We start from the raw sequence: 12945 nt of genomic DNA, 5'->3' as shown, positions 1-12945 counted from the left end.
TGTGAGTGTGTGTGTGTGAGTGTGTGTATGTGAGTGTGTGTGTGTGTGTGCGTGTGTGTGTGTGTGTGTGTGTGTGTGTTGGGGGGGGTGTCATTCCATTCTCTAGACAAGGTCTTTCTTGGGAAAGTATGTGATGCTCTCAAGGCTCCCTGAGGTCAAACTGATTCTATTATCCATGGCCAAGTAGTATTGAAGTTTCAAATTAATATGTCCTAGGCACTACTGTATCTGGTACTAAAGTAGACAGAGTAGCAGAAAAATTAAAGCGACAGAAAAAAAAATGAGTAATGGTTCCTGTTTATAATGACCATGCACTCTATGATATGAGGACAACAGAAAGGATAGTTGAGACTAGCCCATTCCCTCACTGTGACTTTATTCCCAAATGCTAGTGAATTTGGCCAAACTTGGTAGCTTTCCAGTCACATCGCGTGGCGGACCTGCCCCTGCTATCTCATTGAGGAGTGTTCTGCATGGCTTATCCAGTAATTTTCAGAGGTGGTGGTGGTGGTTTGTTAGTTTGTTGCTTGCTTGCTTGCTTGCTTGCTTTTCTCCAGAATCCTGCTGTTCTAGGGGAATCTCCTACTGCAAGAGGAGTTGGGGGAGTCTCTGATAGATGCCACACCATTTCAGGAAAAACATCCCTACCTCTTCAGCCTTATGACTTAAGATTTTACACCTATTTATTTTGGGGAGTAGAATAGAATGAAGGGAGTACTTCTGTAGAAAATAATGTTTGGCCCATATGCTTCATTAAACTGATTACCCACACTGCATCTGGTTCCACAACCCATACTTTGCACTCCCAGAAGTGGGACAGTGATGCTGACTGACATGCTGCCAGCCTTGCCTGATAATCTCTGTTCCTTCTTTAGAATAGATTCACTATGCACATCTGACAGAAAACCCAAAATATCATAATGAAAATAAAGAAAGACTCTACTTTGACCTTGACCTCTACTACTGACGATTGACTGACCCCATCCTTCTTTTCTTTTTCTCTCTGTGGTTCCAGGGACCTCAGATGATCTTCATTGCTGCTAAAGATCTTGGACAGTTATCCAAACTGAAGGTAAGCTTGTGGAGACTGGTTGGCCTTAAGTGAATGATCTAACTATGGCCCTGCAGATGTAGCCCTCCTGCTAGGAATAGCATATCGCCGCACAGGAATGAAAATATGCTCTTCTATGGCCATACATTCCCTTTAAGAATTTCTAACTTTGAGGGCTGAAGAAGTGGCTCTGTAGTTAAGAGGAGGGGATGCTCTTCCAGAGGATCTGTATTCAATTCCCAGCACCCTTAGAGTGGCCCACAAGCATCTGTAACACCAGTTCCAGGGGATCCAATGCCCTCTTCTGGCCCATATGTGCTCTGCACACATTGGTACACAAGCCATACATAAAGGGAAACACTGATAAAGTAAAACTAAATAATTTGTTTTCAAAAATTCTAAATTTGGGAGCAAGTAACATGACCTATTTGTTTTACTATTTTGAACATGCTTTAAATAAAGGCAAAATGAATACAACATACAGTCGGTGAAACCTGGAAAGGTCTTGAAGTCAAGGAATACAATAAAGGAAAATTAAATTCACCACAAAGGACATTAAACTCTCAAACATGCTCACCTCTCTATTACAAGTGAAAAATCTATTTACAAAATAATTTTGCTCTTCATTATTGCTTGGGATTTGCAAGCCTTTGAATAAGCTGTAAAATGCAAACTTCTCTGGTTAAAATATATGTTGCTTCTATTCTGCCCCAACCTACTAGAATATAGTTCAAGGATGTGATGCAGGTGTGGAAGGTGGGTTTCATTTTTTTCTCAACTCTTTTGCATGAGCTAAACACTTAGTTTTCCAATTTATAATGTAATGCTTTTACATTATAGAGAAATTTAGTACTTGATTCTTAGAATTACTGTGAGCATCATGCCACTTGCCTCAGAGGTGTCATGTCATGAGTATTGTTTTTATATCACAACACCAAGACATGTGATTAAAATGTCAATATCCTAATGCTATCACCTATATTACATCTTTATATATTTAAAAAAACATAACTTAAAAGCACGGACTGCTCTCCCAGAGGTACCGAGTTCAATTCCTAGTACCCACATGGTGGCTCACAACCATCTGTAATGGGATCTGATGCCCTCTTCTGGTGTGTCTGAAGACAGCTATCCTGTATTCACATACATGGAATAAATAAATAAATCTTTAAAGAAAAACCGTAACCATCACCTAAACTTCCTTCCTTGCTTCCCACAAGGACTTGGTGCTGAGGATGGTTGAGATGGAATATGGAAAGTAGATGACTACTGTTGGTTGGAATCTTGACTCTTTGTCTCTTTATCATTTTTATTTACCACATTGGGATTTCAGAACCCTACCATGAAAAGCAGATTGATAAGGGGCTAAAGTTTCTCGTATAAAATCATGAAAATGAAACAGTTTAGATCTCATTACAAAAAAAGAGAAAAGAAAAAAAGAAAAGAAAAGATGAAAGAAAATTTTAAAAAATGTGTGCCCTAACAGATTCCAACTTCAATGTATTTTGGACACACTCTCTTACCCAAGTTTCTGTTTTCCAAGTAGAATGTTGTATTGGCTCTGTTGGCTTCAAGTGGCAGGAAGAACAGCTAGTGTACGTAGAGAATGAAGTTGTTACCTGAGATCAGAGGGACCAGGCTGACTCTGGTTTCCATGGCTGCTTGAGCGGAGATTCTAACCATGTCTTAAGACCCTGTACCTCACCATCTCTCAACTCTGCACTTCCCCTGTTGGATGGATCACCTAAGCATTCCCTCAAAGGATATTGGAGAAGAGACTCAGATATTGAAAAAAAAAGAAAAAGAAAAAAGAGCAAAATCAACAACATAAAGAAAAGGCTCCTTCCCTGGAAGGAGCAGCCTCAGCCTGGAAAGGAGCTGAGGAGGGGGTGTCTGGGAACAGTGAAACAAATGACTTAAAATCAAGTCATGGTTTCAATCTAGTGCTTTTTCTGGAGATCTCCAGAGAGTTTGCTCTAAATTTTCTGCTCGAGACAGTTCTCTAAGCAGTTCATTTGCTAGTCTAAATATATTCTCTGGATAGCTCATCTCTTGTAGATCATAAACCCAATCTTTTATTTTACATATCAATCCAGTCATTTACTCCTGGCTCCCTTTTGATTATCTTATAAATTAGCACAGGACTCAAGACCCAGCCACTTAATTCTTATATTTTCTTTTAACATTGCAAAAGAATTCAGAGATCTGTCTTCCTCTGTTAAACACAGCCCCAAAACTAGCTGGATGGGGCTTCATACTGAAATTACCATTTCTACCACACCAGGGCCTAACCTTGCTCTGTCCCAGGCTGACCCTGAACTCAGGAATCTGTCTGCCTTTGAAAACATAAACAAAAAACTTAGCTGGGTAGGATCTCCTGCCATCACCACTCCCAAATGTCTTTATCTCCTTCCTTAGTATCATCCTGACCAGGTGGCTCACAGCACAGCTGGTTTTGTTCCTTTAGATTCGGGAAGCCACACATATAATTCATACTCCATCCTTATTTTTTGAGAAATTACATATTTTTGAACCCTGTTTTTAGAGTCCTTTCCAGAGCCTTAAGGACTGTCCTGAAGGTCCCAGCATTTACCTTTTTGCTGAGACATTAGCCACGCCTTTGTTGTTTCTGATTATCATGGAGTCATTGACATTAACAGGAAGGACAGTCCTTGAAGGAGGAATGTAAAATATGCATGTTATTATACAAACAAGCCTTACACCCACATCGGCCATGGACACTCATGGAGGCCCATGCCTGCTGGCCCAGTCCCCAGGGCAGGAACCATGTCATTCTGTCCCTACCAAGGCCATGCCAGACCTGGCACTTCCCAACTCTATGTCAAGAATCCCAATCAAGTCTACTGATGCATGGATTTATCATTGATTCTGAGGGAATATTGCTTTAGCCTATGAAATAGCATAGGTCAGTTGGCTTAACTCACATACAGATCCTTATCTACTTTGTTTAAAATGCAGATTGGATTCCTCCAGAAAGGCTACAGTGCCTTCTAGGTGGGAAGAAGGGGGGATGCATAGAAAAGATGTAGGCACCCAGCGGTTTGTGTTTTGGACAAATAGACTTAATGACGGAAGGAAACTGATTACATCAACGTCGAAGTAATGCAGAGGATTATAGCATAGCAATGAGAGGAAATGTCCCGTCTCATACTACTCTTGTGTTGTTACTGGATCTTTGTATAAATCCTCTAAAATCGTATGCAAAACAACAGAACTGCAGATAACAGGAAGCACTCCACAAGTAGCAAAGCTAATCACTTTCATGTAATTAGGGTATTATTTTCTTTAAAAAAAATTAAGCCTCTTTTATTTTTAAGCTGTTAGTTTGAATGTAGATCCTATTGGAGTGACATTAGTGAAAAAATTATACTAATGGATAATTTCAGAATTCATCTATTTTGAGAGATAGATGGATATAGATAGGTAATTATCTCCTTTAAAAGAACCCAGAATCAAGAAAAAACAGGAAATAATTGTTTTTCTATATTTAGTGATTTTTCTGTATTAGTTCTCCAGTTCAATTTTTCTTGGTTTTAGTTCTTTTAATCTGCTCTATATGGTTGAAAATTAAACTACTAGGTATTTACTGGACAATCTGACATATGCTTTTGTTACTTCATACCCATAGACTTTATAATATATATGTATTATGTAAGGTTCCTATTGCTATTTAATAGGATCACAGTTATTTGACAGAAGAATAAAATTAAACGTCCTCCAATCTTTTTAGACTATTGACCCAATGTCAAAATCACTTAATAATATACACCTGAAATTGTAAGTTGATTACAAACCTTTTTTTTTACATTGACAACCAGAGACACCATTATTTGAATGAGTTATTGCCAGCAACAATTACAGCTTTGTAAAAACAGCACACATAACTTATTAATATCTATTTTTAAATATTATTAAGAGCAAGCATTGATAAGTATGCTGAGCTTTGCTAGATAGAATAGCATAGCCCTGAAAGATAGTATCAATGTGTACCATCAGGACTACTTAATAAATTTTTCTTTTAGAAAATTTTTGAATGTTATTTTTCTCTATCTTTCTACCATCTTTTTCATAAATAATCTTTGAATGTTGCCTTGAGACATACCACAGCAAACAATTAGGAAAATCTAGTTATTAAACCATCATTTAACAGTTATTAAAGTGTTAGAATGACTAAAAAGACTGAAAAGCTCCGCAGCTGATTTGATTTATTCTTTGAGGCTCTGCCCAGGAAGGGACAAACATCAGGAGGATCTGGGGAAGAGTATCAACTGGAACATTATTCCTAAAGCACACAGCGGTAATTAGGAAGCCGAGCTTACCCCCCCTTAATCTCCTTGATACCCTGAACTCTTCAGAGGGACAGAGCATAAGTCAGGGAGTTAAAGTGAAAAGCCTTGGGGACACAGGCTTTAGGATGTATTATCTTTTTACTTAACTTGGAATGTTAGTTTAACTTAAGTTTGGAATGCAAATAATGATATGCCTCTGCCAGACTTTCATTTTTAATCAGGCAGCTTAGCTCTCTTTTGACAAATGGACATTTGTCAAAACATGTGACAAAATGACCAAATTTATTTTTATATGTAACACCATCATGTGCATACAATACCTGCAGAGGCCAGAGGAGGGCACCAGATCCCCTGGAACTGGAGTTAGATGGTTGTGCTGGAAACAGAACCCAGGTCCTCTGTAAGAGCAGTGAATGCTCTTTACTGCTGAGCCACCTCTCCAAACCCTGAAGAAGATTTCTTTTAATGGAAAATGGAAACCATACAGATTCTCTTTGAGGGTAGCTAAATAAATGCACCTGCCATTTTCTGAGCAATGTGTAATCTATCTTCCAGGAGCATATGATTCGAGAAGATGCCAAGGGTCTGACACCAAGACAATGTGCAATAGTGGAGGTGGTCTTGGCCACTATAAAGGTAGGTTATGGTGCTCCTGGTTATTCACTAGGGGCACCTCCATCTCTCCACGGTGAAGTCCCTACTGTGTGGGGCACCTTCATCTCTCCACAGTGAAGTCCCTACTGTGCAACTGTCCCAGCTGTGATCAGGAGATGCATTCCAGATCTCTGCTAACTCCAGCTCATTCATCTACTTTACTTCATCCATGGCACACTCTTATTTTCTACTTCTTGCTCTGAATCTCTCCAGAAAATGTGAATGAAACTTATATTATCACATATGTTCTCTGAGAAAGACATATACACCCCCCCTCGCTCCCTCTCTGCCCATTCAGTTGAACAGATGGTTCAGGAGGATTCTAAGTTAGCATCATTTGTATTTAGGATTTCAATGCTTATGGAAATAGTTTTTAAAACACCAACCTCCTACTCTCTCTTATTAATACAATAAAATTTCATTCTGAGTTCCATTGAACACCCAGAAGTTTTATATTCCAAGCATTAATCTCACATAGCAAAGGACTGACGAGAAGTAGCAACAGTTAAATGTGTATGGATCTCAATGTGACTTATAACACTGTGTGTGTGTGTGTGTGTGTGTGTGTGTGTGTGTGTGTGTGTGCACGCGCGCGTGCACACTGTATTAAAGGGCTGGAAGGCAGTAAATTATATCTACTGGTTCCACTCCTCACTGAAAGAGACATCAGTCATCTTGCACACCTATGTAATGAAGAGCTGTCGGCTACTTTGACTCCCCCCACCTCATTGTTCTGAGTCCTGTGCCACCTCCACCATACCTGGTGTCATAAAATGATATGGAGAGGTGACAATAACAACATCAAATACAGAAAAAAAAAATCAAATCAAAACTAATTATTTTTCTGAAAGTTTACAAAATTTTAGCAAGAATTGCCTGATATGTAGAGTTATGGGGATACTCTTGGCAATGTAGGAAAAAATAGTGCTAGAGAGGAGAAGACAATCTAGAATGCATTCTGAAAGAAAAATAAAACTTTAGGATTCAAGCTCAGCCCCTCATGGATTTTATGAGAACAATCAATCCATGCTTTGGGGTGAAAAGAATGACATGTGTCCTGTAGAAATGCCGAGTGTCCATCCGTATATTGATCAAGCTGACTCCTGTCTCCATTTTAATCATTCTCTAATTATTCTGGCTGGGACCATATGCCCACCCCCTGCAGGTTGAATTCTCCCCCAAACTGTAGGTCAACCTCCATCCTCAAATGAATCCCTCCTAGGTGTATCTCAATGTCTAGCACCTATGACTGGTGTAAATGTAGAATTAAGACCCAGCCACATGGCACTTCTGGGTTCTTTGGGAACACAGCTCCTACCTGTTGCCCACCAGCCTGTTAGTTCCTCCTAAATCATCACTCTCCAGGACTGGATTCTAACTCTGGTACTTCAGAGCCTGTGGCACCCAGTTCCCCACATCCCTAAATTCTGTCATGCAATTCCAACAGAAATTGCCTCGTTAAGCCCACTGTGCCTGCGAGGACATTCTCCTGACCCAGTTTTCTACCTATCTGCCTAACTTTTTACCTGGATCCCATCATTAGCTTTCCAAAGCTCTACTTCCAAGGACTAATACTTCCATGACTGTCTGGAGCCCAGTCAGAGAACTCTACAGTACAACTGAGCCTTGGGAGAAAGATGTTCTTAAAGCAAAGTAGCAGCAGGTACCACCCAGCTGACTCCCAAAGACTGCTGAGCGGATGACCCCTCATTCTTTTTTAGGTCAATTAAGTCCCGGAGGCCGAGGATGGAAAAGAAATGTTGGGGAGATTATAGAAAACAGGCAGAACTACTGGTGGCATATGTCAAAGCTTTCTCATGTGTGCACTACCTCATCAGATTCTCATAAATACCCTGCACGTCAGACTGAACAAATTCCTATTTCCTTTTCCCCAGACCTAGGTAACACTGTTATTTGTATTCAAGATATAGCCAGATAGCTGAGCATGAGTTTTAAATGACAGTACAAGCCTCTGAAATTCCATGCTGCACTCTGCTCCATTATCCAACTTCAGTGACTTCTCAGCATCGTTTACTTTATCACTGCACATTGTTCAGACTTTACATAGTCTGAACATCATTTAAAATTCAGCTGCTTATAGAAAGAATAAAATAACCCACCTTAGTCTGCCACATTGAGATTCAAATGTCGTTACCTAAGAGTTCACTGTACCTAGAAAGAGCAGTGAGTGAGAAGTAAATGGAGACCAAGAGTCTTTGAATTAGGAACATAAATAACAACAACCAAGAAACAGAGGTACTTGGTCAGAGTCCAGGGGAATGCAGAAAGAATAACGAATGAGTCCTCTCTAGTTGTCTATGATAACACTTTCACAAGGAGGGGTGCCAAAGGGGTTAGAGACAGAAGAGAGAGGAAAGTGTGAGCGAAGGCATTTCTCAGGTCTGAGAGAAAAGAGGTGAGTGCTGAGAGAGAATGTATCCATCCTGAAACCCTCATGCAGTCTGGATGAAGAATAGACCTCAGTTGGTCAAGTATCACAAAGCAAGAAGGGAGGCTAGATTGAGGCCAGAATGCCCAGATTTAAACACTAGAGTCAAGCATCCCAATTTCAATTTGTCAGGAAAGGGGACACTCACTGCTGAGATCAGTAAATCCAATCTGACGCATACAAGAAGAATCAAGATGTGTAGAAAATATTTTTAGAATATCTATCAAGTAGTGTCTTTAAAAGACCTATAGATAAAAGGGAGGCAATGCTTGCTTCTAAGTGTACATAATGAGTTATCAACTTGAGTTTGCCAAATGTATGTTACAGTCTAAAGAAAAAAACTGTGAAGATGGGAATTTGCAGCCAAAATAGTACATGGAACCAAAAGGAAAAAGTGCTTCTTTGCAGACTGGGACAAAAAAAAAAATTGCATGTTCTAATACTTTAGTAAAAACAGACTGTGAATGATCAACGTGAAAAGGTCAAAAGAGGTCATGGGATTTTATTGGGATTAGAAAAGGAAAGGGTACTCAGCATTCAGATAAGAACGTTTTCTGGGTTTATGTTTGGAAGGATAATTTTCTTCTCACAAATCACAGGCAGGTCTGAAAGGCTTTGTTTTCTGCAGTTTCAGAAAACAGGGGTGCTAGGGGAAGGGTTAAACATTAAGATACAGCACATGGTGCTTCGAGACTACTCTTCCCAACCCCTAGTGAGAAAGGATAGATACAGCCACCCTGGTATTAGTGAAGCCAGAGTTTGAAGGAGTCTGACATGGAAGACTTTGTCAGGGATGACTATGGAGATGTACACAAGGAAAATGCTTGAAATGGAGACAGAAACTTGATCACTGGCAAGTAGAATTTTGGGAGAGTAGATGACTCATATTCACTGCTACCTGAAGGCTCAGTGGGAGACTAGATGACTTCTCACTAAAGAGTTCATGGCACGTACAGATTTCTTCATAAATCTTAAACTTTTGTATCTCCTGAGGAGCGCTGCATGATGCACTTTTTCCATCATGAAAGCCAGGCTCCCACAGTCTACAGTATTTTCCTTCCTGTCCTCTCAGTGCCTTCCATCTACTCAGTGGATGTCACTATTAAGTCTGATTCTTTTCTCTGGCAGTGGCTCAGGTTCTTAGGGTCTAGGCCACTGGGCTTTTGATTTCCTCTTTATCACAGCAACTTATCCCTGTAAGAGCATAAACCACCAGGGTTCATTAACTCTCCCAGAGATGCCCCTATGGGAAGAAGTGAGTGGCTTATAAACATCTGTAACTCCTTTCTGAAGGACCCCAATGCCCTTTTCATGTATACACAGACACACTCATACATGAATAAAATTAAAATCTTTGAAAGAAAAAGAAGGTAGTCAAGATATAGAAAATCTCCTCAGCCAGGAGGAGTCAAGAGTTTGGGAAGAGCTGCTGTGGTCTGGAAGGCTGTGTGGGATGTCACTGGGTTGATTGGAAGTTTTATGTGGAGGATGTCCACGTAATTCACAACATGAACATAGACAGAGAGAAAGGAATTCACCATGGAAATAAACACATCAGGAGTATGGGGTCCAGACTCGACTACTTGAGAGACTGGGCTAGACTTTACTGGAAGTTGGAATATTGAAGCAATGTAAAGGCATATTGAAGTAATGTAAACTGGGATTGATTGACATTAAATGTCTGAATTGAAAGTCAAGTCATTTTGTGTCCCCTTATAAAAGAGGACTCATTGGTGAACTGATATTATGACTTACTGAAATTATCATCTCAGCATAACATCATATGGAAATATACATAATAGACTGTGTGGTTCATGATCAAGTCAGAGATGAGTAACAGCTAGTCCTAGGTTAGGCCATCATTAAGAGAGTGATACACTGGCAAAAATGAAAGACAGATGTGAGTGATGTGGAAAGGGAAGAAACACAGAGACTTGAAGAAACATAGACACAGTGAGATTGGGGACAAGGAGAAGCATCCTAGGTTAACACAGAGGTTGCATAAATCTAGGTCTAGCCACCATCGTTCTGCCATTTCATCTGGTAAATACAGACTTATATTTCTAGAATACCATGGTGTTGCTTCCACCATAATTATCTGCATAATAACCTTGAGCTCTGGTCCAATTTTCAAGGACATATTTGACAAGTGTGCTTTCTTCCTTTGTCATCTTGAGTGCATAGTGGAGCATCAGCCAACACAGGACCAGGCACAGATAGTGTGGAACCCAACTGACATCCGTATTCCTTGTAAACAGTCAATTTCCTCACAGTCCCTCAACAGAGAATTCAAATGTTCTTTTGCTTAATGAGGAAGAAATAACTTGCCGTGACTTCTTTTAGCTATCTTTCCCAATTTACACCAGTATAAATAGAAGTCCTTAAGAGGTCAAATTGGAGAGGTTTGGGTTATGTGGCTAGTTAGAGAATAGTAAGCAACCATCTGTCTTTTGTTTATTACTGATGGAAAAGAATCTCCTTCCACATGCATGGGGAAAACCTTCAGAAAGCCTCAAAAGCCTCTATCTTTAAATTTTCTTCTGGCATATTATTCCCCTGTAGCATGTAATTTCTTTCTGGCGTGTAATTCACCATAATGAAAGGAGAACTGAACTGTGCTGAGCTGCGGATGGTGACATTTATTTAAGACTTAAGACTTTCATTCTCACACGGGTGTTCTTCAAGCCTCAGTCAAATAAGCAGCCCACTCTCTTGTTCTTTCGGGGTTGGCAAAGGACATAGACTGTGCAAAAATCTCTTGATTCTCAAGGTCCATGCTATACAGCTAGCCCTCTTCCTCCTGATTTCTTTCTCTGGGGCGCCGTCACTCAGCTACAACTATGAGTGAAAGTTTGCATAAAGCATGTCTTGGGAGTCCATACTTCCATAAGCACAGAAATGATTTCCTTCACTGACTGAGAAGCCAATGACTGTGTCATTTGTCTCTCTGGATGTTTCTATTTCCTACAGCTCATGGCTTGTTTTCTCCCTGACAGCATTACCCTCTATCCAAGACTCCAGCCTTGCAACATCCCCTACAAAGTACTCTCTAAACACAAAGTCATTTCTTCCCCAACCAATCTGCTCTCTTAAATACCCTGCTTACTGGGCCCTTAACAGAATCCCTAATGCCAAAAGCAAGAAGTCAGTTAAGCAACATCACTGAAAACCCCAGGGAGACCCTGGCTCTACTCAGAAACAAACCCAGAGCATATTTCTATTTTTGTTTCATGACTAGCATCTCCACTTCTTCTAGATTTACAAGATAATGCCTGAGCAGAAAAATACGTCTTCCTACAAAGAGTTCAAGGATGAACATGAAGTTTACATTTTGGTACTTTAGATTTTATTCCCTTCCTCCACAAACAATTCTAGGCCTTTAAAATTCTCTCAATCGTGACAAGTCTGGTTTTGTTATTCTTTCACAGTTTCTCCAAATCCTATTCTATGGGACATCTGTATCCTCAGAACTGCTCGCCATAGATCTTCTATGGCCACATAGTTTTAGAAACCAGGACTATTAAGAGAGGATTAAAGAGATGTCTTTACTAAGCCTCATCCCCTTGACTATGTGAGAAGCTTTCTGCATCTCTGAGCCTGTGGCCTCTCTTTGCTCTTCTAGGACTTGTACAGCCTTGAGGCAATGCATTTATCCTAGGGTGTATGATTAGAAATTAGAGTAGAAAAAAAATAACAGACAATGTTTAAATGCTGTAGGGGAACACTGTGTGAGAACCATCAGGTCTCTCAGTTCTTGTTAGACAATGCTGAGAACCGCAGGGGTCCTGCTAGTGATGCAGTATAGTTGTCCAGTATCTAGATCACTGCAGTGGATTACCTAATGGTCACTTCAGTTAAAAACGGTGGTACTAGGTTGTCGATGTGGCTCTGTTGGTAGAGTACTTTCCCAGCACACATGGAGCCCAGGGTTCCATCTACAGCAAAGTATACTGTGGTATAGCATGCCTATAGTTGAAGTGCTCTAGAGATGGAGGCAGGAGGATAAGAAGTTCAAGGACATTCTTAGCTATGTACTGAGTTCAAGCACATCCTGAACTACATGAGACCTTGTCTGAAACCATAAAAACCTAGGAGTCCTAAGAAACAGATCTGTTTGTCATTCCATCAGAATTTCTTTCAGAGCCCTTTATTGACTGCTTCCATAGTGAAATCATTTGCTCTCCTCTATTGTGTATGTTATCAAATATCTTTTTTGGAGCTCAAAGATAATTTTAGAGTTTAAAAGAAAAAAACCCATGACAGGCAAACTGAAAACCTCAGCAGTTTCTAAGAGAGAAGCAGGTTAAAAAAGGAAAGTAAAAAAGGCTTTTCCATTTGAGTTATCTGGGCATAAAGGTCAGCCATGTGACAGACAGGTAGCCATAATTATGAGGAGAAGAAATTTAGACAAAGAGGAAAGAAAGAAAGAAAGAAAGAAAGAAAGAAAGAAAGAAAGAAAGAAAGAAAGAAAGAAAGAAAGA

The 12945-nt window shown here is 40.0% G+C and overlaps 1 protein-coding gene across 3 annotated transcripts in view; it reads left to right on the top strand.

The window, feature by feature from the left end:
* Positions 1-12945, top strand: part of Unc13c (unc-13 homolog C) — a 463067-nt gene that overhangs the window by 408525 nt on the left and 41597 nt on the right. For all 3 annotated transcript variants that reach the window (XM_021171690.2, XM_029481908.1, XM_029481909.1), the window contains 2 exons: positions 1016-1072; positions 5917-5997. In XM_021171690.2, coding sequence (XP_021027349.1) covers positions 1016-1072; positions 5917-5997 — 138 coding nt within the window. The remainder of the gene's footprint in view (positions 1-1015; positions 1073-5916; positions 5998-12945) is intronic.

The sequence above is a fragment of the Mus caroli genome, chromosome 9 (assembly GCF_900094665.2).
Source record: "Mus caroli chromosome 9, CAROLI_EIJ_v1.1, whole genome shotgun sequence".
NCBI lineage: Eukaryota > Metazoa > Chordata > Mammalia > Rodentia > Muridae > Mus > Mus caroli.
Note: the sequence above shows the minus strand (reverse complement) of the source record. Positions and strands in the feature narration are given on the sequence as shown.